General features: G+C 50.5%; 1 protein-coding gene across 1 annotated transcript in view; it reads right to left on the bottom strand.

The window, feature by feature from the left end:
* Nucleotides 1-593: 593 nt before the first annotated feature.
* Ptprj (protein tyrosine phosphatase receptor type J) overlaps nucleotides 594-27524 on the bottom strand; it is a 71391-nt gene continuing 44460 nt past the window's right edge. Inside the window, exons 9-25 of the mRNA XM_021264152.2 lie at nucleotides 24922-25179; nucleotides 23556-23831; nucleotides 21325-21615; nucleotides 19934-20065; nucleotides 18235-18445; nucleotides 18003-18127; nucleotides 17130-17217; nucleotides 15522-15563; nucleotides 14794-14802; nucleotides 14606-14693; nucleotides 13628-13718; nucleotides 10985-11058; nucleotides 10766-10900; nucleotides 10059-10178; nucleotides 6887-7047; nucleotides 5911-6046; nucleotides 594-3705 (exon numbers count right to left, since the gene is read on the bottom strand). Of these exons, the coding sequence (XP_021119811.1) occupies nucleotides 3547-3705; nucleotides 5911-6046; nucleotides 6887-7047; nucleotides 10059-10178; nucleotides 10766-10900; nucleotides 10985-11058; nucleotides 13628-13718; nucleotides 14606-14693; nucleotides 14794-14802; nucleotides 15522-15563; nucleotides 17130-17217; nucleotides 18003-18127; nucleotides 18235-18445; nucleotides 19934-20065; nucleotides 21325-21615; nucleotides 23556-23831; nucleotides 24922-25179 (2396 nt within the window). The 3' untranslated portion in view covers nucleotides 594-3546. The remainder of the gene's footprint in view (nucleotides 3706-5910; nucleotides 6047-6886; nucleotides 7048-10058; nucleotides 10179-10765; nucleotides 10901-10984; nucleotides 11059-13627; nucleotides 13719-14605; nucleotides 14694-14793; nucleotides 14803-15521; nucleotides 15564-17129; nucleotides 17218-18002; nucleotides 18128-18234; nucleotides 18446-19933; nucleotides 20066-21324; nucleotides 21616-23555; nucleotides 23832-24921; nucleotides 25180-27524) is intronic.

The raw sequence follows: 27524 nt of genomic DNA, 5'->3' as shown, positions 1-27524 counted from the left end.
ACTCATGTTGATCTCCGAACCCCTCATCCTCAGAAGGGGACTGCACTGGAAGATGGAGTCTTTACAGAGGTCCCTGGAGACAGGGGAGGTAGGGAAAGGGAGGCCCTAATCCAAACTGACCGGAGTCCTCACGTGCAGAGGTTAAAGCTGCCTGGGAAAAAAATCCACACCTGTGATCCCAGCACTCGGGACGCTGAGGCAGGAGAATTGCTGCAAATTCGAGGCCAGCCTGGGCTGCACAGTGAGCTCAAGGCCAGCCTGAAGTATGCGGGCAAGAGCCAAAGCCAGAAGAGATTAGACAGGTGCTCAGGCAGGACAGCCCGACCTCTGCCCCTGGCCTCCAGAACTGTGAGAAAATATGTTCCTTTTGTTTCAACAACCCAGTCTGTGGCATTTGCAACGGCAGCCCCAGAAAACTAAAGCTCTGTGGAAATCCGAGTGTTTTTGCTAAGAATACCCCACTCTGCATAGTAGCCGCTAGCCTGACTGGTGCAGGGTATGGACATAAAGTAGGAGGGCCCGACAGGGAACAAGGAAAGAAAGAAATGAAAGCATCTTGTGTTGACAGTTTTTATATTTGGTATTTGTAAGTCTTCTTAAAAAAAAAATTTTTTCCAGGCCATTTTTTCCTTTAAAAAAAAAAAAAAAAAGCAACCAACAGCAATACTCTGTACAAGTATAACCAACATTAGAAATATGCATCATTCCAAAATAGTTACAAGAAAATTACACTTTAGAGTCCACATCAACACATCCTATTCATATGCGCCCCCCGGAGGGAGAGAAAAGCTACAGTATGTTCAACAGGCAGCTGAGGACTCGACCTGCACTTCCGAGGCCAGTCCCCACCAGTCCCCAAGACTTGCTGAGCTCGACAAGCGCCATCAAGCATTGCAAACGAAAACCAGACTTTTTCACGCCAGCTAAAACCAAAACACAGAATCATCTGCCTCGATGATCCCACAAAGCACGGATCCAGCGGCACCGAGCACGGATCCAGCGGCACCGAGTCCAGCTGCAGGCCGCGGCGCCGGCGGTCTCCAGCCTCAGCGCTGGACAGACAGTCTGTTCTCGACAGGCAGCGATGCCCCTTGTCCTTTCCCGGAGCCTGCGGCCTCCGCGATGCCCCTGGGTCCTCCCCGAGGGTCCTGCCCACCCCGGCCTCCTTCCCTTTACACAGGAATCTTCCCTCCCAGAGACTATAAATAACCTCCGCCCCCAAGCCCCACCCAGTCCTGAGGACCAGGAGCATCCTGACCTTCGTGTGACCTTCCGGTTGAATTCCAGACCTCTTGGGACGGACCGACCGGACTGGACGGAGTGAGGCGGGGTGGCTGCTGCCCGAATATTTCCCAAGCCCGGGTCAGGCGGAGGGAGGAGGATTGCTGGGCTTTGCTTGCTTTTTTTTCTTCTGAGACAGGGTCGTGCTGTGCAGTTCAGGCCTCCAGCCAGCCCGCCCGCATTTTTATGCAGTATGTTTACAATTACTTGGCTGATATCTTTTGAAGGGCAAAGCCTTTCCTGTGCTTTCTCCAGGGCAGTAACACAGGCAGGGCAGGGGTTAGGAAGCTGCCTCCCAGGAGGTTCCTGACAGAGGGGAGGAGCGTGGCCCACAGTAGCAGGTGAAGCCCTGGAGCCCTCTTGCCGGTGAGTTGGGGGCGGCCTGCCCAAAGCCAGCTTCGGGGTGACCCAGGCCCTCGATGCCGGAGGACCTGAGCCAGCCAGGTCCACCCGCTCACTGCTGGAAGGACAGGAAACAGTGAGGGATTCAGCAAAAAGTGCAACTTCCATCTGAGAAGTAAAATTCACTCCCAAACAGGAGGCCACCGCGACCCTCCTTTTAATGCTTTCAGTACCCCAAAGAGTCAGGGGACAGAAGACAGATGGCACTGAACAGCAGCCTGGGGCGTCAGGCACACTGCGCTTCACCCTTCCAAGCACTAAGGTGCCCATCCATGTCCAGGCTGTCATCAAAGTGCCGGTGAGGTGCGCAGCGGCCGGGATGGGGACCAGGCCCCCTGAAGCCCCAGTCCCATTGTCAACAGGAAACCTGTGTCCTGAGCAGAAATCGGCCACAGGACTCCGGAGCATGGTGCTTCCTTCATCAGACCGCAGATACTTCATTGCCTATTGGAGAAGAAACTCAAAACGTCTTCCACATATAACCTGAGCCACCGCATAAAAGAAAAGAAACCGATCCTTTCATGTTAATGCCTTGCAAAGTTTACAGATTAGGTACCAATAAAATAAACCCACATAAATTCTGAAATCCTTGGTGAATACACAACCTGAAGGCAAAAAAAAATAATAATCTACGTTTTTTTAAATCAAAGTAATTACAGCAGCAGTATAGTGAAAAGAGGTTTTAAAAATAATAATTACATCTTTGATACAAATCAAACTTTGTACACCTCAATTCCTAGGAACGACTGATGCAGGAGGGTTTATATATACAGTAGATACCAAGGTGTGTCACCGTGGACAGACAAAGCCAGTGGACTTGGGGGAGGAGGGATTCACCTGACACTGAGTTCACACTGAAGTGTTCACAGATTGCCACGTTTTTTAAAACGCACACACACGCACACAGTACACAGACACACGGACACACATAAAAATGCCAACCTGAGTAAAACGTTACTAAAAACCCAGAGCATCAGGAATCACAAGTCACATATTGCACCTTTAAATAATCCTTCTTACCAAAGACAGAAAGGAGGCAGGAACAAAGAAAGGGCTACCTGGGCATGCAGACTGCCCAAGAGATACTCTAGGAGATACTCAGTTTCCATTCTCACCCAATCAATGGGCTACAAATGTTGCAACAGAAGTCTTTGGAGGAAACTGGCAGAGGAAAAGGGAAGAAAAAGGGAATACAGAGTATCTGGGGTGGCAGGAGGGGCACCTTCTCATCAACAGGACAGGAATGTTACAAGGCGAACCTCCTGCTAAGCTACTGTTTAAATTCCCTATATTCCAATTATGAGATTCAATACAAAAATAGAGAAATCTACTGAGTTTTGCCCGTGGAAGCATAATTCAGAAAAGGCACATGTTCAAATAGAAAACCCAAGCGGAAGAGGCACCGCGTACCCCTCCTCACACAAGAACCGCTGCAATTGTGTGTTTTCCATCTGCTCGACCCCACGACACAGTAGGCAAAAATAGACCTCTGATACTTAAAATAGATTCAACCCGACACAATCCTGGCTTGAGCATGTGAAGCCTATAAAATAGTCTTTTGTAGTTGTTTTTTTCTTTTAAGAACCTATTTTGAAAAAGCAAAAAAATCATCCGTTACTTTTCCTGGTTTTCCACAATTTTCAAGGAAAATGAAAAGTGGACTCTTCCCATTGGCATCGGGAAGGGGAGTGGCCGGCCCCTGCTGCACCTTGGTCCCGTGTCGACTTCCAGCCTGCAGACCACGTGGTCCTAGCAGAACAGAACAGAGCTGAGATCTGAGACAACGCAGGAAAACAGGTGGAAGGGGCGTTTTTCTGGGCTGTGGGGTGACTTCCGGCTGCCCTCCCGGCCTCCGCTTCGGAGTCAGGCGATGTACCCATTGGTCTTTCCGAACGCGCCCACCGGCTCCAGGTTCTCGTAGATTGTCATGGCGGTGGTGTTCTGGTAGATCAGGTCCGCTTTGGGGTCCCTCTCGGATCGGACGATGTCCAAGACACACTGGTTGAGGAAAACATACTGATCCTGAGAGCAAAAGGAGAGTGAGTACATGAGCCAGGCCCTGGGCTGAGCCCCCAACTCGGCTCCCACTGCCCGACAGCAAGCAGCTGGGGGTCGGATGTTACGAGGTAGGAAGAGCCGGGTGACCATCAGAAAGCTCAGACGGGATTTGTGCATGAGTGACTCATAGGGAGTACACTCTCCCTGCAGCTGAGGAGACGCCACCGTGTGCTCCTCAACCACGGGGTCCAGCGCCACTGCCTGGGCCGGGCCGAGTGGAGCGAGAGGACCCTGGAGCTCTTAAAAGAGGAGGCACCTTTAGGGGTGATCGTGTGGGGGCCAGACGGCAAGCTTTGGGGGACCACTTTGGGCAAGCTTTCGGGAGCCGCAGTTGGCCTGTACAAAAGGGGGAGGAGGTATAAGCTGATGCAGAAAGGGATCTGCAAAACCGCGAGGGGAAGGCATCACAAGGAAGTGTCACACCCAAAACAGGACGAGATTTTTCCAAACACTCCATGTGAGTGTGCATGCACACACGAGTGCATATGTGTTTACAGAGAGCATGACGTGAGGTGAAATCAGACATTTAAACTTAAATATCACATAACTTCTCTTATATGAGAAGTCCCAGGTATAAACAGTTTAAAGAGAAAAAAAGAAGGAAGAGGATGTAGAGATGGAGGGAAGCAGGTGCGGGGGGGGGGGGGGGGGGCAGGCACTAAATGGGATTAGGATGTGTTATGTGCAGGTCCCAGATCCCCACAGGGAATGTAAACATTATATACTGCAAACATGTACTAATAAAATTTTAAAAGAGGGCTTTAAATATACATGCCCACGAGGCAGGAAGATCGCCTCCAGTCCGAGGCCAGTCTGGACTGCATATGGAGACTCTGTCTCAAAAAACAAAACAACAAAAGGGGCTGGGATTATAGCTCAGTACAAAGACCCTGGGCTAAATATCCATTACAAAAGATAAATAAATAACAAATAAAGTTACCTGCCCAACTATACATACTGCCCATCTCTAGGAAGCAGGATTAGGGGGAAAAAAGGAAAAGGAAAAATATATTCTACATACTCCTATATTATTAAAAATTGTAATATGACTAGGTATTCTCAGGAGGCTGAGGCAGGAGGATCGCCATGAGTTCAAGGCCAGCCTAAACTATATAGAGAGACCGTGTCTCAAAAAAATGAAAACAAAAATATATGTATACATCTATGTGACTGATTATTGTGCTGGAAACATAAAAAAGAGATGAGAAAAGTGTCTGCAAGCATAAAATTTCTGGTCCTCAAAGGAGCATAAGAGATTAAGAAATACTACTCTGCATAGTTAGAGCAGAAGACGTGAACATCTTCTTCTGACCAACACAGGAATGAACCAGCCCCAACTGCAGCTCCCCAAAACAAAGCATGCAGTGGACCCAGACTCGGGAGCACTCCCTCCCAGACTCAGTGCACGCACAGGAGAGCTCCCCCGGTTCAGAGCATGGCCTGCTGGGAAGTGAATGTTCTGTCCTCGTCTCGGGGCAACCCTGGAGCTCTGGTAATGAACTTTCTTTCTCTCATACTTAGAGGGCTAGGTGAAGGCACACTGCTTCACACTTAAACACGGCGGGCTACTTCCTGACATTCATGATTGATAAGTCTGGTTGCTTGTTCATTTTTGCTTTGTTTTGTTTTGGTTTGGCTGTGGTACTGGGGATTAACCCAGGGCCTTACATTGAGCTAATATCCCCAGCCCTTCTATTTTTACTTTGAAACAGTCACCAAATTCCCCAGGCTGGGTTCAAACTTGTGATCCTCCTGCCTCAGCCTCCCAAAGTGCTGGGATTCCAAGTGTGTGCCACCACATCCAGCTTGATAAGCCTATTTCATCAGCACATGTTAAAAGACAGTCAGACCTGCTTAGAAACAAGGAGTGAAAAATACCAATTTCATAAGTTTAAACCCAGGAAGCCGAGTCTGGAGGCTTGGGGAGATTATTTGATAAGTCACAGGCGTACGGTAAAGAACATGCTGATGGATGAGGGTGTGAGGTCCATTCCTCACACCAGTCCTACTGTGCTGCCTGTATCGGCTCCGCTCAGAGGCTGCCAAGAAAGCCAGTGTCACGTGACAGAAGGCCAGCGAGGCCCGGAAGTGCAAACTATTTCACGCCCACTGTGTGATCTCACATCATCCTCCAGACAGGGATGGGAGGCGGGAAGGGTCAGACCTCACCTCTGTCTGCACCATGAGGGGCCGGTGCATGCGGAGGTCGTACACAATGCCATACACATCCACCGTGTTCTCGTTTTCGATCTGATAGATGAGACGATCGATGGCAATGAAAGTGCCTGTCCTCCCAACGCCCGCGCTGAAAGGGAGGGAAAGTGGCACGTCAGCACGGTGCCTCCTCCACGGACCTCCCCATTGCCCTACCTCTGCTCGCACCTGGCTCTTGGCCAAGGCCACCATTTAGGGCAATGGATCTGAGCAAACACTGTTCTCTGGAAACCTCACCAAGTCAGGCTTCGCTACCTTGGCACCGAGGCCTGAGTCCCACACTTACTTTTGAGCTCAGTGTCACAGATAAGATGCCTTGTTAGAGCCTCTTAAATCTCAGTCCCATTCAAATTGCTAGGGTAGCCTAGAAGGGTCAGTTCTATTCATCTGTTCCCCACAGGCAACAAAGCCACTCTTTCTTCTGCCCTAAGTTAATTTCTTTAATTGTATTTTTTGGTTTGTTTTTTTGAGACAGGGTCTCACTATATAGCCCAAGCTGGCCTCGAACTCTCGGCGACCCTCCTGGCTCAGCCTCCTGAGTGCTGGGATTACAGGTATGCACCACTACGCCCATCTTAATTCCTTTAACTTTAAAGCTAATTTCTTATTGTTCTAGAGTAGCGATGGACAAATATCTTCAGCTCCACAGAGCACATGGTCTCTGCCACTGTAGCACAAATCCAACCGTTAGCAACACGCAAACCAGGGGCACAGCTGCTGCAGTGACATTCTGTTGACAACACAAGCAGCCCACTGGATCTGGCCACAGACTGTAGTTTCCCAAGCCCTGTACTGGAATCTCTGGGCCCAGGGAATAAGCCACGCATGGACCTCCTGCAACGTTCTTGAATCAGAAACACCTAGCGCATTTCTGCAGCACTCAGAAACACAAGGGTACACCCGAGCTGTCACACATGCACGCCACCTGTACCTGCAGTGCACCAGAATCGGGGACTCCGGAGGACTCTGCTTCATGTAGTCACGAACCAGGTACCGGAAGTTGATGAGCAGGTCTGTGGTGTCCGGAACACCGTGGTCAGGCCAGGAGGTGAAATGGAACTGTCTCAGCCGGTGACTGTCACTTGTCTGGACCTAAAAGTCAGCAGAGGGGTCAGAGGCACAGACACAACTGCCTGGGGACATGGAAAGGCAAGAGAAGTTGGGCAGAGCCTGGACAATGAATTGCTGGGACAGATGGGAGCTCAACAGCATTGTTATGCTAGGAATCAAAACGCTACGCTCGCACACCAGCTGCGGGGTGTTGGCACACTCTGTCTCATTCATCGAATCCTCCTCACATGCCCAAGAGGGGGGCTGATAGTCCCCCTTGGAGAGCCGAGTGAGCAAACCAGGTGTGGTGGTGACCACCTGTCATGCCAGCACTGCATGAGGCTGAGGCAGGAAGATTGCAAGCTCAAGCCTGACCTTGGCAACTTAGTGGCACAGTGAGATCCGGTCTCAAACTTTTAAAATAAAAAAATAATCATAAAATAAGCCAAGGATGTAGCTCAGTATGAAGGCTTAGGGTTCAAGCCTTCAGTATGTCCCCCTCCCCCAAAAAGAAAGAGCCGAGATTCGGACAAGTGGGGTGAATTCCCCAACACTTGTCTTAGCTCAGGGGCAGCAAAATACCAAGCACACTGGGTCTGAGTTCAGATCTCTCCCCACTCCAGCTGCTGACCAGTAACAGATTCACATCTTACACCCCCACCACCTTACAGCCCGGTGAACCCGGGGCCCCCCTGGGACCACTCCAACCACAAAACCAAATGTGATTTGCCAAATCCCAGGAACCACCCAGTGTCCCCTCCCCAGAGGGTCTAAGTAGGGGCCACAGGCAGCCATGCACCGAGCAAACACTCAGGGCAGTGGACAGCAGTGGGCTCTGTCTGTTCCGTTCTTGGGTTTAAAAGGAAAATGTGTCAGTGCACTTTGCGTAATTAAAAAACAATATTTTACTAAATGTCATGTGGTATCCAGGATTGACTCCTAGAATAAGAAAAGGCTTTAGTAGAAATATGTGAAATCTGAATTTATTTTTTAAAAATTACAATAGCAATTTTTTTAACCGGGGATTGAACCCAGGGCTTTCACACTGAGCTACACCCCCAGCCCTTCTGTACTTTTTATTCTGAGACAGGGCCTCCCTTAATTGCTACACTGCCTGAGCTGGGCTCCCTGCATCAGGCTCCCAGAGTGCTGGGATAACAGCATGCACCATCATGCCCACCTAGCAAGAGCAATGAAACAATTCCACACACTATTCCCCCGACAAGCATGAAGCCCACGCAGTGTAAGCAACCACGGACAAGCAAGTCCACAGAGACACATTTCAAAGGTGTTTTCATTGCTGTGAACTTGGTGCAGGAATCAGTGTGCTGTAACTGTGAGAAGCACCTCCCGCAGAAGAACAAGAACAGTAACGGAGGCCAGACTCTGAGACACAGCAGTTAGTAAAGAATGAGCTTTTCCTAGACTGCCCTTCACCTGTGACACAGTCTTCACAGATAATCCCTGAAGCTGTAACCCAACCCACACTTCGTAAGGCTCACTGAATCTGCTTCCAGGCCTTTCAGTCTGCGTGAGCTTTTGTCTCAAGAATGTGTCTCACTTAGACTGCATCCTAACATCTTGTGTTGACTACAGTCGTCACTCAGTGTCTGTGGACAGTGGTTCCAGGACCTCTGATATGAAAATCCATGCACGCTCCACTGGCTTAGGTACAGTGAATGGCACAGTATCTGCATGCAGGTCTCGGGCATGTGCAGTGTTTCAGCCAACAGCGCTGCACCTATGTGACCAACGCACACCGAACCCAGGTGTGTCAGTCGCTACACTGTCCACATTTCTCAGAATGTATCCCTGCCATGAAGTAACACAGAATGGTACTATAAATCATCCCGAACTGCTTATAATACCTAGACTGCAATTAGGTTAACAATACCTGAACTACAGCATAAATGCTACACAAACAGTTGTTACTCTGTGTTCTTTAGAGAAAGATGACCAGAAAAGGAAGTCTGCACGTGTTCAGTACAGACACAGTATTTCTCCAAATAATTCTGATCCCAACTTGGCTGAATTCATGGATGCAGAACCCATGGGCAAGCAGGGCTGGCCGTGGAGTCTACACCCGGCCCTTCGACAGCTGAGCGCTGACACCGAAAGCAGTGAAGTCACGGTGTGGTCCTCCGTTCTCGGAAGGCTGGACATTCTCATGGTTTCCAGTATTTTCCTCCATTCCAATAAGGCTGGCATTCATCTTTTTGACAAATAATTCTATTCCTGGATTTCAGAGTATTTATCTGGGACCAAGACTTGGAGCCATGAGATCAAAGGGGAGGTGCATTTCTAGGCCCCGGATATGAACTGCAAAGGGTTAAATGTATTCCCACACCCATCAGTAGAGACCAGAGTCACTTCGTGGCACTGCCTCTTTCAAACAGCCTCAAAAAAAGAAAAAGGACACAAACTCCACTTCCTAAAACCCCTGCACTAATGTAGTTGTCCCTTTGGGGGTAAAGGAAACAATGTGCTCATGCCCAGGAATCCCTCTACAGGAATGTCTTGGCTCACGAACACTTCTGTCCACAAACAACTCAGTTCACAAACAGAATCGTGCACCAAAATTTTGCCTCCGTTCATGAACTCCGCATCAGCTGACCAAACAAGAGCAGCCGTCTTCCCCAGAATAGTGGAGCAAGTTAAGTTTGTGAACCGAGGCACCGCTGTATGCATCTGTTATAAAACGCTCCTAATGGCAACGGTGCCTCCTGATCCCATCCAACCAAGGAATTCAAAAGGCCATGGCCTGTGACAAAAATCCCATGAGCAAGTCACCCTGGAGTGGGAGGAGAGGAAGGTTTACTGCCAGAGCCACGCCCTTGAGAGTCACCTCATTCAGGAAAATGTGAAATTTCCCTCAAGAAAGTAAAGCTATGGGTTGCTTGGAGTATACATGAAGATAGATCATTTTATCATGTAGAAAGAAAAGTGAATTTTTCTCTGATGCATAAAATATTAGTTAATATCAACTTAAAATATACCCCAAAGTTTATAGATGGCAATTTTCTGAGCTCTAGCTGCCTGGACCTCTTACTTACATTTCTCACTGTGAAATCTCGGATGCTCCATTCCGGGAGGACAATTTCTGATGTCATCGCCACAGTTATGCCCCCATAGTCCTGGGCCTGCTTAGAAGGCCAGTACTCCTCACATTTGGTCTAGAATAAAATTGCATTTTTATTAAAACACACAGCTCTGCCATCACTAAAGCCTCAAAAGGAAGACAAGGCAAGATGGCACATGGGAGGCTGAGGCAGGAGGATCGCCATGAGTTCAAGGCCAGCCTTGGCTACATAGCGAGACCCTGTCTCAAAAACGAAAAGGAAGCACGAGTAATGAAACTGGCATTGGGGACCGAGTCAGTCCCCTGGCTGGGTTCTCTGTGACCCTCAGGATAGTTTGCTTGCTTTCAATTTAAAACTCTTGCCAAGTCTTTTCAAATGGGGCGCTTTCTCATGAAAACTCAGGTTTGCTTTAAGAACTAGAGCGGCCCGTGCTGGGCCATCATTTCCTCATAAAAACTGATTTCGAGCCAAGCAACTACTGTGCCTTATTCTGGGACACACTCCTCACTCCTGCTATTTGCTAACCCAGCCAAGAAACTGGAAAGACGGAAAACAAATTTCTACAAACAAAGGTGCCAATGTTTGAGAGTAATATTTTTTTTTAAGAAGACAAATGGTTTTTAAGGCTTCTACCATGATAAAAATTGATTAATATGAAATTTTTTTAAAAAATAACGCACCCGTCCCTGCTCAACGCATTTGGTCAGCATGACGATGGCGTATACATCCTTCTCCCAGACCATGCGCCAAAAGTCTTTCAAAGTATTGGGCAGAGGTCCCTGTGTGGCAATAAAGTCCCTCTTGGAATGGTAGCCCTAGGAGAGAAGGCACGGCTTCAGGGTCGAGGCACAGAAGGAGAAGCCCTGAGGGTTTGCGGGACTAACCCGGTGCCCACTTACGGGCATGTAGTTGGCATTGATGTAGTCATCAGTAGAATGGGTCTGGACTGAAAGCTTGACACGAGAAGTATCATCTGTGACGTGAAAAAGAGAAAAGGACCTCATTAGACGCAAACGTTTTAGGAAAGCTGTACATGGGGAAGAGAAATACATACAGGACCTGCCTCTTGGAAGTGGCATGGCTTGGCATTTTATGTATGTGACCTCATGTAGCCTCAGTGCCCCCATGGGGCTGTGGGCCTGAGAAGTTCCATGATTGCCCAAGTACACAGAGCAAGTGGCAGAGTGAGGATTTGAACCCTGGCAACCTGACTTCCAGGCCCCAGCTCCTATTCTCAGCAGCTGTGAGTTAGGGCAGGTGCCAACTGGATTGGCTTGGGATTCACCCTAGGAAGGGTGGGCACACTGCTGGGTTGTCTGGGTATGTCATGGACACATGGCCTTGGGGTCTCTGTCTGGGCCTTCGCCCCCTCCTCTCTTATGCTGTCCCCTGCTCTGCTTCCTGGCCACCATGAGCTGAGCAGCTCTGCTCCACCAGGCCCTTCCACCATGATGTTTCTGCCTTAGAGCTTGCCGACCATGGACTGAATGCCCTGAAACCATGAGCCAAGTTAAACCTCTCCTCCTTTAAGTTGTAGGGGACCAGTGCTGGGTCTCAGCAGAGAAAGCTGACTGATACACCCACCCATCTCTGACCAAACAAGCCTGTTACTGCCAGGTGCCTTGCTGGTCTGCCATGAGCAAGGACTAGGTTAAGCAAGTTTATTTTTTTCCCTCAAAACCACCCCACAAGTGTGTACCCTGTTTTACACGTGAGGAAATGGAGGGATGTGGACATGAAGGGATTTCAAACTCAGGATACCCAGTAAGTTCAAATCTAGCGCCTGTTCCCCCTCAGCAGGGCGGAAGCCCAGGGCCACCTTTCTATGCTCCCTCCACTCTTGAATTTAAAAAGGTGCTATAAAAAAGAACTAAATTTAACAAGAAACTGAATGTAGAAGACTGCTAAGAAGGGAATGGTCTAAAATACAGAATTCTCACATTTCCTACGAGTTATTGTCATTTGGGCGGCACACACGCAGACCTGCCCAGCTCCAGGAAGGGAAGATGCTAAGGGTGCCCAGCTTGGGAGGAAGCCACACAGCGGCCCTCCATGTCCCTGTCCCGCCCCACCCGGGTCACCTCCTGGGACAGACGAGCACGGCAATGCTGACTCAGCCTGAAGTCTTTCCAGTAAAGACAACACCTGGATACCAAGTGCCCGGGCGCCACCGGGGGTCAGAAAACCTCCACAGGCATCCGCAGGGACAGGCGGGTGACGGGAGCTCCTCCCGACCCACCCTGCCCCCTATTTCCAAAGCTTCCCCCCCAGAACAGGGCAGAAGATGAAGAAAGGAGCTGGAGGATGCTGGCTTCAACCAGAAATTAACATTTCAGTCCCAGAAAGAAAACCACGGCATCAAATACAAAAAGATACTGTCTCCACGAAGGCCTGATATCACGTTCAGTGAACACACAGATGACTGGATCCTCTTCCGCGGGTGCCCTAACCCACCCCGGACAGGCCACAGCCAGCTTCCCATGGAGGAGGACACTTCCCTGTCATGGCTCCTGAGTGATTCTCGCCATTCGTGGCAGGCTTTGGTGATTTCCTCAAACAGGGAAGAATTTGCTTATCACTCATATTTTCAGCTCGTTTGCTATTTTGTAACAGGGTCTCACTGTGTCATTCGGGCTGGCCTTCCACTCGCGGCAATCCTCCTGCCTCAGCCTCCCGGGTACTGAGATTACAGGTGTGAGCTACTGCACCTGGCTCACCCATCTCTCATATTAAGTTGTGGAAAATGCCCTGCCAATCACACATGTGTCTGGACAAGCGGAAAGAGTGACTGCCAGCCTGCTCTGCCCACTTTTATCCGGAGCTACAAAACGTGAAATAAAGGGGCCGAGAGATAAGCTGGTAGGTTGGTAGGTAGGTAGATACAATGATACAGAGTCACGGTTTATATCTCCATGTCCCCCCTAAAGCCATGCACTCATGGGCGGGGCTTCGGAAAGCTCACTGAATCATGGGGGTGCTCTAGCTAACTGTGAGGTTAGCCGGGGGCCTGGTGAGGAGGCGGGCCGCCGCGGACATGACCCGGAAGTGTATACCTCCCTCTCTGCCTCCTCCCCACCATGAGGAGACCAGCTCTGCTCCGCCAGACCCTTCCACTGTGTTCTTCCTACACTACAGCCAGCCAACCACCGACTGAAAACCTGAGCCAAAATGAACCTCCCTCCTTTGAATTGTGGGTGTCAGGTGTTGTGTTCCAGCAATGAGAAAGTGACACAGACAGAGAGACAGACAGACAGACAAGAGCCCAACTCTGTCCTCTTCCCTGAATGAGACTCACGGACTGGCCCAAAGCCTGGTTTTGCCATTACTACCTATGTGACCTCAGGGAAAGAAATCACCTCACACTTCATGCCTCAGTTTCCTTATCTGCAAAATTAACCTTCCACTCCCTACTTCATGGGGAGGTTGTGAGGATTAAATCAGTGTCCTGTCCCTACGGGCACCACTCAGCACATGACAGGTGACTAATGGACAGCTCCCCTCAGCTGGCACAGAAGGGGCAACAGTGTGGTCTGATCACTCACAGGGCAGGACGTTGTTGTAGCGATTCTTCCCCCTGTTCTCAGCCAGCTCAGCTGCATATTTAGGTAAACTGATTCCAACCAGCTTCAGATCCTGAAAGCAAAATGAAGAAGTTGTTTATTCAGTCTTCAAACTCTATTCACACCAGGGGAACAGAGAGTGGGGATGCAGGGGAACAGGGCTCACTTGTATCCCCTGAAACTTAGGTGGAATTTCTAAGCCCAGGTGCTGAGCAGGGTCCTCCTGGGAAGCTGGGTCATTGCAGGCATAATTAGGCTGAAACAAGGTCACACAAGCAGGGGCCCCAATCCCATGTGGGTGGCAGCTGCATAGGAGGAAAAGAGGCAGCAAGACACAGGCATGGGGAGGAGATGCCGTGGGAAAACAGAAGTCGACACAGGGTGCCCTGCCACAGACCGGAGGAGCACAGGGGCTGCCAGCAGCTGGAGCTGATGGGGAGGGGTGGTCCCAAAACACCCAGGAGGGAGCAGGGCCCAGCCAACACAGTGATCTGGGACTTCTGGCCCCCCAGTTTATGGTACTTTTGTTATGGCAGGCATAGGAAAGGAATGCAGACATTTAAATAAAGCAAAACACGACAAAACTGGGCCACCCGTAATCCTAGCACTCTGGAAGGCTGAGGCAGGAGGATCCCAAATTTGACTCCAGCCTGGGCAACTCAACAAGATGCTGTCTTAAAATTTAAAAAAAAAAAAAGGGCTGGGGAAGTAGCACAGTGTGAAGGCCCTGGGTTCACACCCTGTTCCGGAAAAACAAAACAAAAGCATACAATCCTCTAAAAGTCAGGGTCCGTCGGAGCACTCGGGGGCCACAGTGGGGCCACACTGGGGGTCCCAGGGGCCAGGCAGGAGCTCCTCCCCCCAGGCAGTCGCCTCACCCAAACCAGACAAAAACAGACAGTGTTCCAGCATTCAGGAAGAATCACAAAACGATGAAAACATGGTGCTGTGGCCACGTACTTCGTATTCCTCTGCAAACCCACAGTTGGAGTCAGCCTGCTGCTTCTTAAAGTGAGCCTCAAAATGCTCCACTCTGATGAGCTTGGACCTGAGAGAACAAAGCAACCTGTCGGGGTTTCCTCTACACTCGATGAGGCGCACACTCAAAGTAGGAAAATCTTATTTTAAAAAGTAAGGAAGTTACTCACTTTTTAGGTCTTCATCATAGAAAGGGAAAGAAAAAATAACCGATTAGAAAAACTCATTTGTTTAGGAAATAAACATCTTCCCAGAATAACAAAAACCAGACTGCAATGGAGGGAAGGGTCGCGGAGTAGAGATTAGAATATTATCCACAAAACACCGAGAGGGAATTGGGAAATCCAACTCCGTTGTATAAAACGGTGAGTTTGCAGACGTTCTACTCTCCCCTAGGACTTGATAACCCACACAATTTTTTTAAATTATAAAATATATATTATTGAGATATGCTATATCCACACACCAATCCCCCAAAACAAGTGTAACTATGATATCTGCAAACAACTACTAATCATATATATATATATATATATATATATATATGTAAAATAGTAGAACATGGCAAGAAATCTTGCTTCAGGAGATAAAATGTAGGTTCCTTAGTGAAAGACAGAACTACTGAGAATTTCCAGGTGATGAATTAGGAAAAATGTGTCCGTTGGAAATATGACAGCAAGGCCCATAAAAATTCTCTATATGGGGTGAAGGGCGCACAGGTAATGGGGGAAAAAATAAGAACCAAGATACATCATGTACAGGTACAAACACCCAATGATAAATGTAAACGTACTGTATACCTAAAATGTACCAATAAAAGAAAAAAAATTCTCTATATGGTCACAGAACAGATAGGGGCAGCGAGAGTCTTAGCATAACCCTAACTCTAGAGACTTACTTAATTTGAGAAAATGACACGTCATTGTTCTTCCCATCTTTCCTGTGTTGAGAGAAAACAGCCCATCAGACAAGAAAAGTTTCCTTCTCGCTTTCCCCTTGCATGCTAACTGCTGCCTCCTGACACTAAGCTTAAGGGTCCAAACAGCAAACGTCAGTCACAACACTGTAAAGTCAGTCTCTTTTATTCTATCCAAAGTACAGGCAATCTTTCTCCAGCCACCTTTAGGAATTGCCTTGCAATGTGCATCGGCGGCATTACCTTACTGTAAACCAAGGCTCTTTATTTCGTACTGTTTTGGAGGAAAGTCTGACAAGTCATTGCCATAAACCAGAAATCGTATCAGATCCAGTGTGGGTGGGGCACCTACACTCTGGTGTTGCTGGATGTAAAAACTACTTTCTGGAAGAGAACTTGGCAGCATGGATGAGAACTGAAAACCTGCATAGCCACAGACCCAGTGATTGTCCAGCTTGGAAGAATCATGGATGTGCCCAAAGATTTAGCCACAAGGATATATAACTGGCCCCCAAAGTTGAAAACATCCAGTAAATTGGTTAAACAAATGACGGTACTTCCATGTGGTTAAATACTCTGTAACCAGTTAAATGGGATGAAATCAGTAGCTTTGTGTGGGCGCTGAGATTACGGATTACCTTTTTCTCCGTGTTCTGCTTTTCTATGGTAGGTTTTGTTTTTCTTTAACAAATGTGATGGTTTAGATCTAGAATGCCCCCCAAGTCTCATGTTTCAGAAGTGGGCTTTTGGCAAGTGACCGGACAAGCGGGCTCCTGTACCTATCAGTGGATTTCTCCATTCATGAGTCAGTCACTGAATGTGCTGTGAGGCGAAGGTGGGTCACATCCAGGAGTGTGTCCTGGAAGGGTGGGTTCTTGTCCTCTAGCTCCTTCCTTCTCTCTCTGCCTCCTGTCTGCAGTGGTTGAACAGCTTTCCCCCCCCCCAGGCCCTCCACTATGCTGTTTCTGCCTCAGAGCCAGCTACCCACAGACTGAACCCACTGAAACTGTGAGCCAAAATGAACCTCTCCGCCTTGAGGTTGCAGGTGTCCCGTATTTTGTCCTAACAATGGGAAAGTGACTTGTATATATGTGTTACTTTTTTAGAAACAAGCAGTTTTGGGCCAGGGATTTAGCTCAGTGGTTTCGCCACCTGCTGCGCAAGCACAAGGACCCGAGTTCGATCCCGGGTACCAAAAACAAAAAAAGAAAAGAAAAAGAAACAAGCATTTTTACCCAGTCCTGGACCCCTAGTCCCAAAAAGTAAATCAGAACCTAATGCCAAAGATGCACTGTGAGCACTGGCCACAAACCCAGCAAGGACTGGCAGCAGCACAAGGCACCTGGCAGGGGCCAAAGTGGAAACCCTGAGCCAGGAGGGAGAGTCCTTGAATCCCAATTGATCACAGGCTTCACGTGGGCAGTAGGAGGGCAAGCAAGGCAGGAAGATTGCCAGGCGGGGAGCACTGTGGACCATGGAAACTCAAGCACTCTTTGTACCATTCCTTGCAGGGCTGTAAATGTGTGGAATTTCCCACAAGAAAAGCTTCCCGGAAAAGCAGAGGATTATAATTCACATAAGCAACATCACCTTTTCTTTCTCCAGAAAATGAAGCCTCCCACGGCCACGATGACCAGGGCACCAAAGATGCATCCAAACACAGCTCCGCAGATGACACCTGGGGTTCAAACACAGGCACCTGGGGAGGCATCCACGGCGGGCCACATGGGACCCACACAGCAGAGGGCTGGGGCCAGGCGGCACACATGCGTGTGGAACACATGTGCCCAGGCACAAACACAGGAGTTACACATCTCTGATATCTCTGGAACTAAAACCAGCCCAGGCGTCCGGGAGCCCGAATCCCTGTCTGCTGCTCCCCCTAGCTGCAATCTGCTCTCCGGGTCTGTCACTCCACTGATGAGCGACTGTCTCCTCGGACCCTGCGCCTCTTCTCCTCACATGAGAAGCAGTGCCATGGTGGCTGGCTCAGGGGACAAGAAGCCCCTTTGGTGACTTTTTTCTAATAGCCAGAAACTACCAGGCAGGACAAGCCAGAGAACTTAGCAAACAAGCCTGTCAATTCATCTCTGGCCTAGGTTCAAGGGATGCACCCTCCCTGGGTCCCTGCAGCTGCAGGTCCCAGTGCTGCAACAGTGGACAGAAACAGCTGACAAGGAGCCCAAGGCCAGGCTCTTAGGGCTGCATCCAAGCCACTGTGTGACCGTGGGCGAGGTACTTCCCCTCTCTGGGCCTCAACAGCCAGTTTCTAAAGGGAAGTTGAACAAGACAATTCCCGTGGCTCCTTGAGCTGCAAATGTTCAAAGATTCTGTATGCGGGCTCACAAGTGAGATCAAAAAGCTAAATAATCCAGGGATTAGAAACGCAGCTGGCTGCTGGGGACCTCAGAGAGGGCTGAACCAGGGACACCAAGCTGGAACAGGGCTGTGGTCATCCTCTACCTGGGTCCTGGGGCAAGAACACAGCCTCTGAGTAGGGGCTGAAGGACACATAGCTCTCGGCGCCATTGATGAGTCCACCATGCTGGAGGTTGAAGGTGATGTTGGTGAAGCCAGCCACACAGGCCCTGCGGGGGACAAAGGGCACCCTGAGACCACTGGGCCATGTCCCTGCCATGGCAGATACGCAGTGCACACAGCCCTCGGCCCGGGCTGCGGGGACCAAAGGCCTCACCGGTAGGAGCCCAGAGGCTCCAGCTTCCCGTTGTAGTAGCCCAGCGTGGTGGACTCGTTGCCAATGTTGATCTCGTATTTCAAGACTCCCGACCCGCCCTGCGACCGCGCCTTCTCCTCTGTGTGGATGAGGTATGTCACGTAGGTATCCGAGTTCCCCTTTTTGAAATCGTCATACGTGTATCTCAGAACATCAGGAGAAGGGCGACCGGCTGAGGGAGGCACACAGAAAGCAAACCTGAGTGATGGCAGAGACTTGAGTCTCTGTGAAGCTAAGTGACACCGAGTCGGTTGCCCTCGGCACAAGGCTTTGCCGACGTCAAATTCTCGGCGCTTCCGTTGCTCATTTCGCCGTGAATCACATCGCATAAGCTTATATCCCATTCTCCCGAAGAGCAAAATGAAGGCTCAGAAAGCGAACAGGACCTGGCCCAAGGTCACCGTGCTCTTGGGATGGAGCTAGATTTCCAACCCGGGCCGGGTGACGCAGAGCCTGTGGCCCCTTGCATCACAGGCCCGCACGGGCAGCCTGGTCACCCTATAATGTCACCTACCCCCTTCAGTAAAGGTCTCCACTTCAGCTTTGTTGAAAAGCAACAGAACAGAATAAACAGGCCCAAAATAAAAAGAGAAAATAGAGACAACTCAACACCTGTTTTGTTTTTGAGACAAAGTCTCACCATGTAGCCCAGACTGGCCTCGAACTCACAGGGATCTTCCTGCCTCAGCCTCCCAAGGGCTGGGCTTGCAGGCACGCACCACCACGCCCAGCTCAACATCACTCTTTGAAATTCTGAAACAGGTTTCTGACATCAGCAAATGTCTACCCTCCAGGATTCCCGCACCACTGAGAGTACCGTCCCTTCTTTCCTCCCGGAAATGGGGACGACACCATGGGTTGAGGCATGTGGCAGTGGCAGCCCTGCCTGCCACATCTAAGTTAGAGAATCACCCAGAACACGAACACTCGAACGCTCGGCACTTTAACCCCAGGCCTCGGCAAGCACTCACACACTGCTGCTGAGACACCCCTCACATCACACCCTTCCAACCAAGGACGGCGACAGAGCCCTTCAAGGAGGAACAGCTTTTACTCCTCGTCCCCCCAGGCCTCAGGGATGCCCTCTGCAGGGTCCCATGAGGAAATGCAAACTCTTTCTGTTTGTTGTTAAGAAAAGGACACTGTGTTAGGTTATGTGTGTGTGTACGAGTGTACTGAGTGCTGGAAACAAAGTTGGGAGCCAAGCCCGGTGGTACACGCCTGTCATCCCAGCACTCGGGTGGCTGAGGCAAGAAGATCGCTGTGAGTTCGAGGCCAGCCTGGACTACACAGTGAGACCCTGCCTCGAAAAAGCAAAAAGAAAAAGGGAACCAAGTTGCCTGAAACTAATATTCTTCCACCTAAAAGACCTGACGTTGTAAGAGAAGAAAACCCTACTGCAGAGGCTGGCGAAGGAAGCCCCACCTGTGCTACTAAATGCAGCGCCCTTGCCCTTAGCGCATCTCCTGTGACTCTTCTAACGCTGCGTCGGCAGCGCGAAAAGGACGGGACGGAAGCCATAGGGTGTGCAAAACGTGACACATGCGCAGTCCCTTACCCCGCCTCTGCCCCAGCCAGGGAGGCAGAGCCACCCAACCCCCACCCCAGCGAAGCGCCCCAGCGAGGCAGGCAGAGGCCCGGGTCCGTGTGGCCTCCTTACCCTCCCCGGTGGTGAGGACAATGGCGTAGGCTTTGATGGGGCCGTGGCTGGCTTCAAACCCGCTGAACTTGACTCTCACTGAGTTGTGGCTCACAGACGTGATGTTCGGGGACCCATCTGGAGCCGGGGGATCTGAAATAAAACCACGACAGACGTGATCGTGGTCGGCCCGCGGGAGGGGAAGCAGCTCCCGAGGCGGAGGAGAGGGCTGATCCAGGAGCGCGCGTCACGCCGGGCCTCCGCGGCATCCACAGCCCCAGCCCGGGCTCCCGCAGCCCTGTTTGGGCTTATTGTTGCTGTTGTTTCTAACAGTATGTGCTTATATTTCGTTTTTTGTTTGTTGGTTTTGTTTTCCGAGACAGGGTCTCGCTCTGTAGTCCGGAAGATCACAAGTTCTAGGCCATCCTGAATTACATACCCAGACCCTGCCTCCAAAACATGCACACACAAAAGAAGAGTTAAGATGTGTTCGTGTGTTCGTATTTGTACCGACACCCCATGAGGAATATAATCAGTACATTCTGCAAACATGTACCAACAAAAATTTTAAAAATAAAGTAAAAAAATTTAAATGATCCCCTGAGTAATAAGTGATCTCCTATTTACCAAAGCAGCTCCGAACTTGTTAGTATGGATTCCAGGGACATGTGCGCCTTGACTGAATAATTATTCCATTCTTTTTTGGTTTTTGTTTGTTTTTGGTACCGGGGATCGAACTCGGGACCTTGCACTTGTGAGGCAGGCAGTGGAACCACTGAGCTAAATCCCGGGCCCTATTCCATTCTTAACTACAATGGTGATGGTAATGTGGCAGTGTTAGGCAGAAAGAAAGAAAAAAGGAGTCCCTGTCTTGAAGCAAACATGCTGAAATATTTAGGAAGAAAAATAGAGAAGGATCAGAACTTGTTTCAAAATAATCCTGGGGAGCCGGGGATTTGGCTCAATGGTTCTGCCGCCTGCTTTGCAAGCACAAGGTCCCAAGTTCAATCCCTGGTTGCAAAAAAAAAAAAAAAGCAAATTTAAAAGATTAAACTTATGAAAAACTGAATCTAAAGAGATTAACTATAAAATTCTAATAAACAATTTAAAAAAAAAAAAGTAATCTTTGAAGGGGAAGAAGGGGAGGATGTACATAAAGCAGGAGCTAAGCAGTCAGTGATCCCCCATGAGTGAATTCCATCATGCCGTCCTCTCTCCCGTGTAGATTTGAACATTTCTATAAAAATGTCATGTCTTAGTGCAGTAAAGGAATCCTTGCAAACGTGAGGGATTGTTCGGTACAGCACGGAACCTTTTCAGCCCGGGTTTCTATAGAATGGGGTCCCAGTCTGTACCAATAAAGATAAACATTTCAGGGGAAACAAAGCCAGGTTGGCAGCCCCAGAGCCCACCTGTGATGCCCGTGAGGCAGGTGCTGTGGGTGGCAGCTGCTGTGGCCCCGCAGGACAAGGTGGCCATGCTGATGTTGTACAAGGTGGAGAAATTCAGATTCGAGACTTCTGCCCTGCAGTTGGTGCCATTGTCCAGGGAGCCGAGTCCCAGGCACGTCACGTTGTCCCAGGCCTCACTGCCAAGCCCCAGCTGGAAGCCGGTGTGGCCACCAGGAGGGGGCTCCCAGGTCAGGACCAGGCTGGGCTCCCGGGGGACTGCAGCACAATGGAAGGAGTCCACGGGGGCCGACTCTGCAAGGCAAGCACAACATCATGAGGCCTGGACACCCAGAGACTCCAGCAAAGGTCGGCCCAGGCAGAATGGGCCCCAGGGCCACCCCGGGAGTGGGGCCACCTCTTGGCCTGCACTGCCCCGTCTGGGGGCCCCAGCAACCCTTTGGGGCCCAGGAAGGTTCACAGTACCCCACCTTGCAGATAAGTCAACTGAGGCTTGAAGAGAATAAGCCCATGATAAAAGCTGACACGGAGGCAGGACTAGATCCCGGGTCCTCCAAATCCCAGTACAGGGCGATGTCTATGCCCATAACATGCTGCATAATCCGGGGTGAATGTATCAGTGTCTTTCTCTGGAAAGTTGGGCAATAGCTTACTGATGGTCAATGCCACAATATCCACAGGAAACTGCTAATTAATACCAGAGGTGATCAAATTACTATGAATGAAGTTTTAAAAAATTTATTACAGTAAAGGTCACATTGGCATGAATCCCCCTCAAAATCCTCCCCTTCATGGGCCGGAGATTTAGCTCAGTGGTTCTGCCGGCTGCCTCACAAGCGCAAGGACCCGAGTTCCATCCCCGGTACCAAAAACAAACAAACAAAAATCCTCCCCTTCACTTTGAACACACTTGTCCCATAGCTCTGGCCACTTTCTGCAGCAGCTCTGGAGTCGTCTTTCCTGAGTGTCTTCAGGAGGTGCGATCAAATATCTGATGACTGCTGCTGCCGTGCTCTGTCCAACAGAAAGGCAGCTCATAAAAATACCACGCTGTGTCCTCATCCACCTCGGTCACGGATCTGACACCGAGTGACTCCTGGCTCTTCCCTAAGGTCAAACTGACCATGAAAGGTGAGTGTTTTGAATCAACTCGGGACTTCGAGGCAGCCACGACAGAGGACTCCAGAGCTGCTTCAGAAAGTGGCAAGAACAATGGGATCAGTGTGCCCGAAGTGCAGGGGGCAGGCTGAAGGATTCGTGGCCATGTGTCTTTTACTGCAATAATTATTTGTAATCTACATACTCACCATGTTTTTTTGAGCATGCCGTGCACACTGGGAGAGACGTCATTAATGTCGCACAATGCTAGGAAAGGGGTCACCTGCTGCGGCTCCCACGCTCCCGCCAGCTTGGTGCCCCCACCCCACCCCTGCCCTGGAGGCGGGTCTGGGTGCTGCCCCTGCTGGGGGATGCAGGAATTACAGCCCAGGCGGGAAGCCCCAGATACCGGAGCTCTGAGTCTCCAGCCGGGGACAGAGCCTGAGTGACCAGGGGTGACTCCGAGCTGCTCAGGTGAAAGGCCAGGGCCAAGCGCCAGCTTCGACACCCCAGGGAGGCTGACCCAGGAAGCCGCCTGCTTCTAACCCAGCCTGACCCCCTTGAACGGCACCATCAAAGGCAAGGAGGAGGGAGAGCAAGGAGGGCAGAGAACCAGTGGCTCAGAATGCCAGGTCAGAAAGTGTCTCACTAAGTCAGCTAGTCATCCAGGCTGCATTCAAACTGGTGATCCTCCTGCCTCAGCCTCCCAGTGTGCTGGGATTACAGTCCTGCACCACCAAGCCTGGCTTCATCTTCAGGATAAATAAAAGTCAAACCAGGAAGTTCAAGGGTGGCCACCATGCCAGCCCTGGTGGCCTTCACTCCTGCCCCTCCCCTCCTGCTCCCTCCAGCCTCAGGGCCTTTGCATGGGCCACTCCTGCCTGAAACAGCTGCCACCCTCATCTACACACAGCTGGCTCCTTTGCTTCCCAGATCTGTGCTCACAGTCACCTTCTTATTGAGCCTTCCCTGGGGAGCCCAGAAAAACCTCCCACTTCCTCTCCCCATTTTTTGCATCCTCTCCTTGGCAGCGATCAGCGCCCACACCTGACTGAGCTTTACTCTGTCGGTCCCCTGGGAGCCTTGGAGGGTGACATCTACCCTGCCCGCCCCAGGCCTCACACGGAGTTGCTCACCTGTGCAGAAGCTCTTCTGGCCAGGGACCAGGGACTCGACGCCCCCAACTTCTGCAAAGATCTTCACGGTGTAGGGTGAGCCGGGTTCTAATCCAGGGACCATCTCCTGCATGGCTGTGATGTTCGTGATGTCTCGTGGGGCGTCACTGGCATCTCCAGCCTTCTCGATAAGAAGGTGGTAGGTGTAGGTAGGAGAGGCCACATCATCGTTCTGCCAGCTCAAGTTTGCGGCCGTGGTGTTGACGCTGACTGCAATGTTGGACACATCGCTGGGCCCTGGATTGAAAAGTAAGAATAATAAGGCCAGGTATGGTGGTGCAGCCTGTAATCCCAGCACTCAGGAGGCTGAGGCAGGAGGATCACCTTGAGTTCGAGGCCAGCCTGGGCTACATAGTGAGTTCAAGGCCAGCCTGGAATACATAGTGAGTGAGACTCTGTCTCCAAAAAATAAAACAAAAAAAAAAGCATGGACAAGTTTGAATCCCAGGACAACTTTATTTACTACATCCAAAACCAGCCTGGTTTCTCTTTGAAAGAATAAATAAAGCTAATACTTGCTGGCTCAAAAAATGGAAAACTTCCCAAAAAAACACATTCAGAAAAATAATTATACAGATTAAATTTGAAAAGAATTAAAGCTTTTCAGTATTTTTTTTCCTTTTTTCCCAATAGTGGGCATTGAACCCGGGGCTTTCACACTAAGCTACATCCTCAGCCCCCATTTTTATTTTGAGACTGGGTCTCACTAAGTTACTGAGTTGTCCAGACTAGGCTCAAGCTGGTGACCCTCCTGCCTCAGCCTCCCCAGGGTGCTGGGTTACAGGTGGTTGCCACCATGATGAGCTTCAGGCTTTTTTAAGAGTAGGAAATATTTACTGAGGGACAGACAGCTCCTGCCTGAGAGGGACAGGAGGGGACCCTGAAAGTGGGCTGCCCAGGCTTCTTTCAATATATGAGATTTATCTAACCTGTATCTTTTAAGCTACAATCTCCAGTTTTTTCTTTTCTAAATCTGGCTGATGAAAGAGGAAAACTACACTAGAAGCATGCTATCAATGTCTCTCCCCCTACTGAGCTTGGTTATTAGCAAAACACCTCTTTCCCTGCTGCAGGCAAAGCCCTCCTCAGGCCAGGGTCTGATGCTACCATGGCGACAAGACTGTGGAGCCATGAAAGGGACACTCGTGTCCTTCATCCTCGAGGGCTGGCTCACTTCCTGCTCGCGGACACTTGGAGTTCACATGGCTTCCACCCCAGTGCCCCATGAGGACAGATGGCAGCCCTAGCCCGAGGCTGGCACTACCCACTGCAGTCCCTCTCTGGGTCAGCTGATCGCACTTCCTGCCGGGGCCAGCGGGAGACTCACGCGTGTACTGGGTGATAGTGCCCGGGTCCCCCCAGAGCTGGTCCGCCTCGGGATAGATGGAGACGGTATAGTGGGTGCCCGGCGTGAGGCCCCCCAGCGAGACAGCCCTCTGGGAGCTGTTGCTCTCGCTGGAGTTGAAGGCGGACTGGACCAGCACGCGGTAGATGTACTCGGAGGCCGGGTCCGTGTTCTGCCACTCCAGCTCCATCCCCGTGCTGGTGACGGTGACCACGCGGAGGCCGAACACCGCGCTGGAGGCTGGAAGAGGGAGGGGAGAAGGGACGCCTGTGAGGACCAGCGTCGCGCGGTCTGCCTGGAGCCTCCGCTCTCCCCGTGGCACAGGTGAGCGCACCGGCCAGCCCACAGGCTCCCCGTCTTCCGCTTCAATCATCAAAATGAAGTCGCGCTCGCTCGGTGTCTCTGTCTGAGCTGCCAACCCAGGGTGTGTGGGCCGCGTTTTTGGACCTCAATTCTCAGTAAAGATTTTGTGTTTTAAAACCATTCACTGGACACTCCCGGGACACAGCCTGGCCTCCTGAAGAAGGAAACAGAAGCGGGGGCCAAGAAAGGGAATATTTTCCTGTGAAAGTGGCATGTGCATGCCCTGTCCCGTCTACCCCAAAGTTAATGACATCACTTTTTTTTTTTGGTACCAGGGATCGAACCCGGGACCTTGCGCTTGTGAGGCAGGCGGTGGCACCACTGAGCCAAATCCCCGGCCCCAATCATGTCACTTTTTTTTTTGGTACCAGGGATCGAACTCGGGTCCTCGCGCTTGCGCAGCAGGTGGCGAAACCACTGAGCTAAATCCCCAGCCCAATCATGTATGTCACTTTTAAAGCGGACTCTTCATAAAAGAAGCAGCTTACAGAGGGTCCTTCCCTACCCTCAGACTCCTTAAGGTCAAAGGGATTCCAGAGACAAAAGACCATCCAGGCGGACTTCTCTATAATCAAGAAGAGGAGTAACCTAAATATTCTCCCCTCCAAAAAGGGAAGGGCTGTGTGAACCATGAACCAGCTGCGAGATGAAGCATTTGGTGTGGGCCAAAACCACGAAGAGCACATTAACTATGTGGGAAGTTAGAGGAGACATGGGAAAACCAGAACTCAAACACACAAGCAAACGGTCTGTATAACAACTACAGAGACGTACATGAAGCAACCAAGGAGAGAAAAGGAACTCAATGGGGCTAGAAAGGTCAAGTGTCCTTGTTTCTCTCCCTTGCATTGTGAAACATGCATATTTTATCACTTTTAACCTCCTGCCAGTACACATCTGGGTAGCATGAAAGACACCCCCAATGTTGCATAACCATCACCACCATCACACCCCAAACCTTTCTGTCATCCTCGGTATCAACTTTGTGTCTGCTCTGGGTTGGATCTAAAATGTCTGCAGAATTCTGCTGCGTGTGGAGGGGCTGGGTCACAGGGTGCTATACTGGTCAGTGGGCTCCTCTATCGATGAGCCCGCAGCCAAGTGCGCCATCAGGAGGCGGGGCCTGGCTGGAGGTGGTCACTGGGTGTGACCTGGGAGGTGTCCCCGGCTCCTCCTGGTCCCCATGAGTTGAGCACGTTTCCCTCCGCCAGGCCCCTCTGCCATCCTGTTCCTGCCTTGGAGCTGGCCCACCATGGACTGGAACCATGAGCCAAAACAAGCCTCTGCTCCTTTAAGTGGTGGGTGCTGGGTACTGTGACTCACCAGTGTGAAAGTGGCCCCAACAGTGTCTGTGAAACAATAACTTCCCATTTCCCACCCCAAGCCAGACCCTTCATGATAACGTCCATTCCTCTTGTGGTCTCGATGAACTTGCACTTCAAATAACTGAAGTCACGGTATTTGTCTTTCTGTGTCTGGCTTATTTTACTTGAAATAACATTTTCAAGATCTGCCTGTGTTGGATTATACGCCAGTATCTCTTTTCTGGCTAATACTCCATATGGAAAGCCTTGTGTGTCTATCTACCAGTCAATAGCCGCTGGGATGTCGCCACCTCGTGGCTGTGGCGGATAATGCTACTGTGAACGCCGGGTATTCATAACTGTCTGAGACACTGCTCTCAGTTCTTTAGGAAATTTACCTAAAAGTGAGTCGGGTCACTAACTATTACTTCCCTTTTTCCAAATTCCCTTTACTGTCATTAAGCTGATTGCTCCCAATAACAATGACAACTCAATAATGGGAAGTCGACCCTAAGCACCGAGGCTCCTGCGCCAGCCCTTCCTGACTTGCGGTCACTGGGGCCCAGTCCCAAGCTCTCTCCCTAGGAATACGACGCTGACGCTGTGCCAAGGCAGTGTCAGTAGCACGGATGGTAAGCCCTGGTCTCAGGAGCCGGGGGCCAGTTCATGCCTTGTCACTTTGGCCGTCACCGATGCTCCCTGCAGCCCCCGTGTTCTGCTGAGTCAAACAGCAACCCTGACAGAATCTACAGCACAGCATCATCACCTTCCACCCAGCATTAGAGCCACGCCATGCGCAGACTGGAGCTTCCTGTCCACAGCATCCTGAGGAAGGCAGAAGGAGCACACTGCTACCAAAGCTCCATTCCAACACAGCTGTTTCTGAAACCCTCCAAAACCCCGCGGCCCGGCCACAGG

Source organism: Heterocephalus glaber, unplaced genomic scaffold, assembly GCF_053883595.1.
Source record: "Heterocephalus glaber isolate CG9 unplaced genomic scaffold, H.glaber_assembly_v1.0 deba00000594, whole genome shotgun sequence".
In the NCBI taxonomy this organism is placed as follows: Eukaryota; Metazoa; Chordata; class Mammalia; order Rodentia; family Bathyergidae; genus Heterocephalus; species Heterocephalus glaber.
Note: the sequence above shows the minus strand (reverse complement) of the source record. Positions and strands in the feature narration are given on the sequence as shown.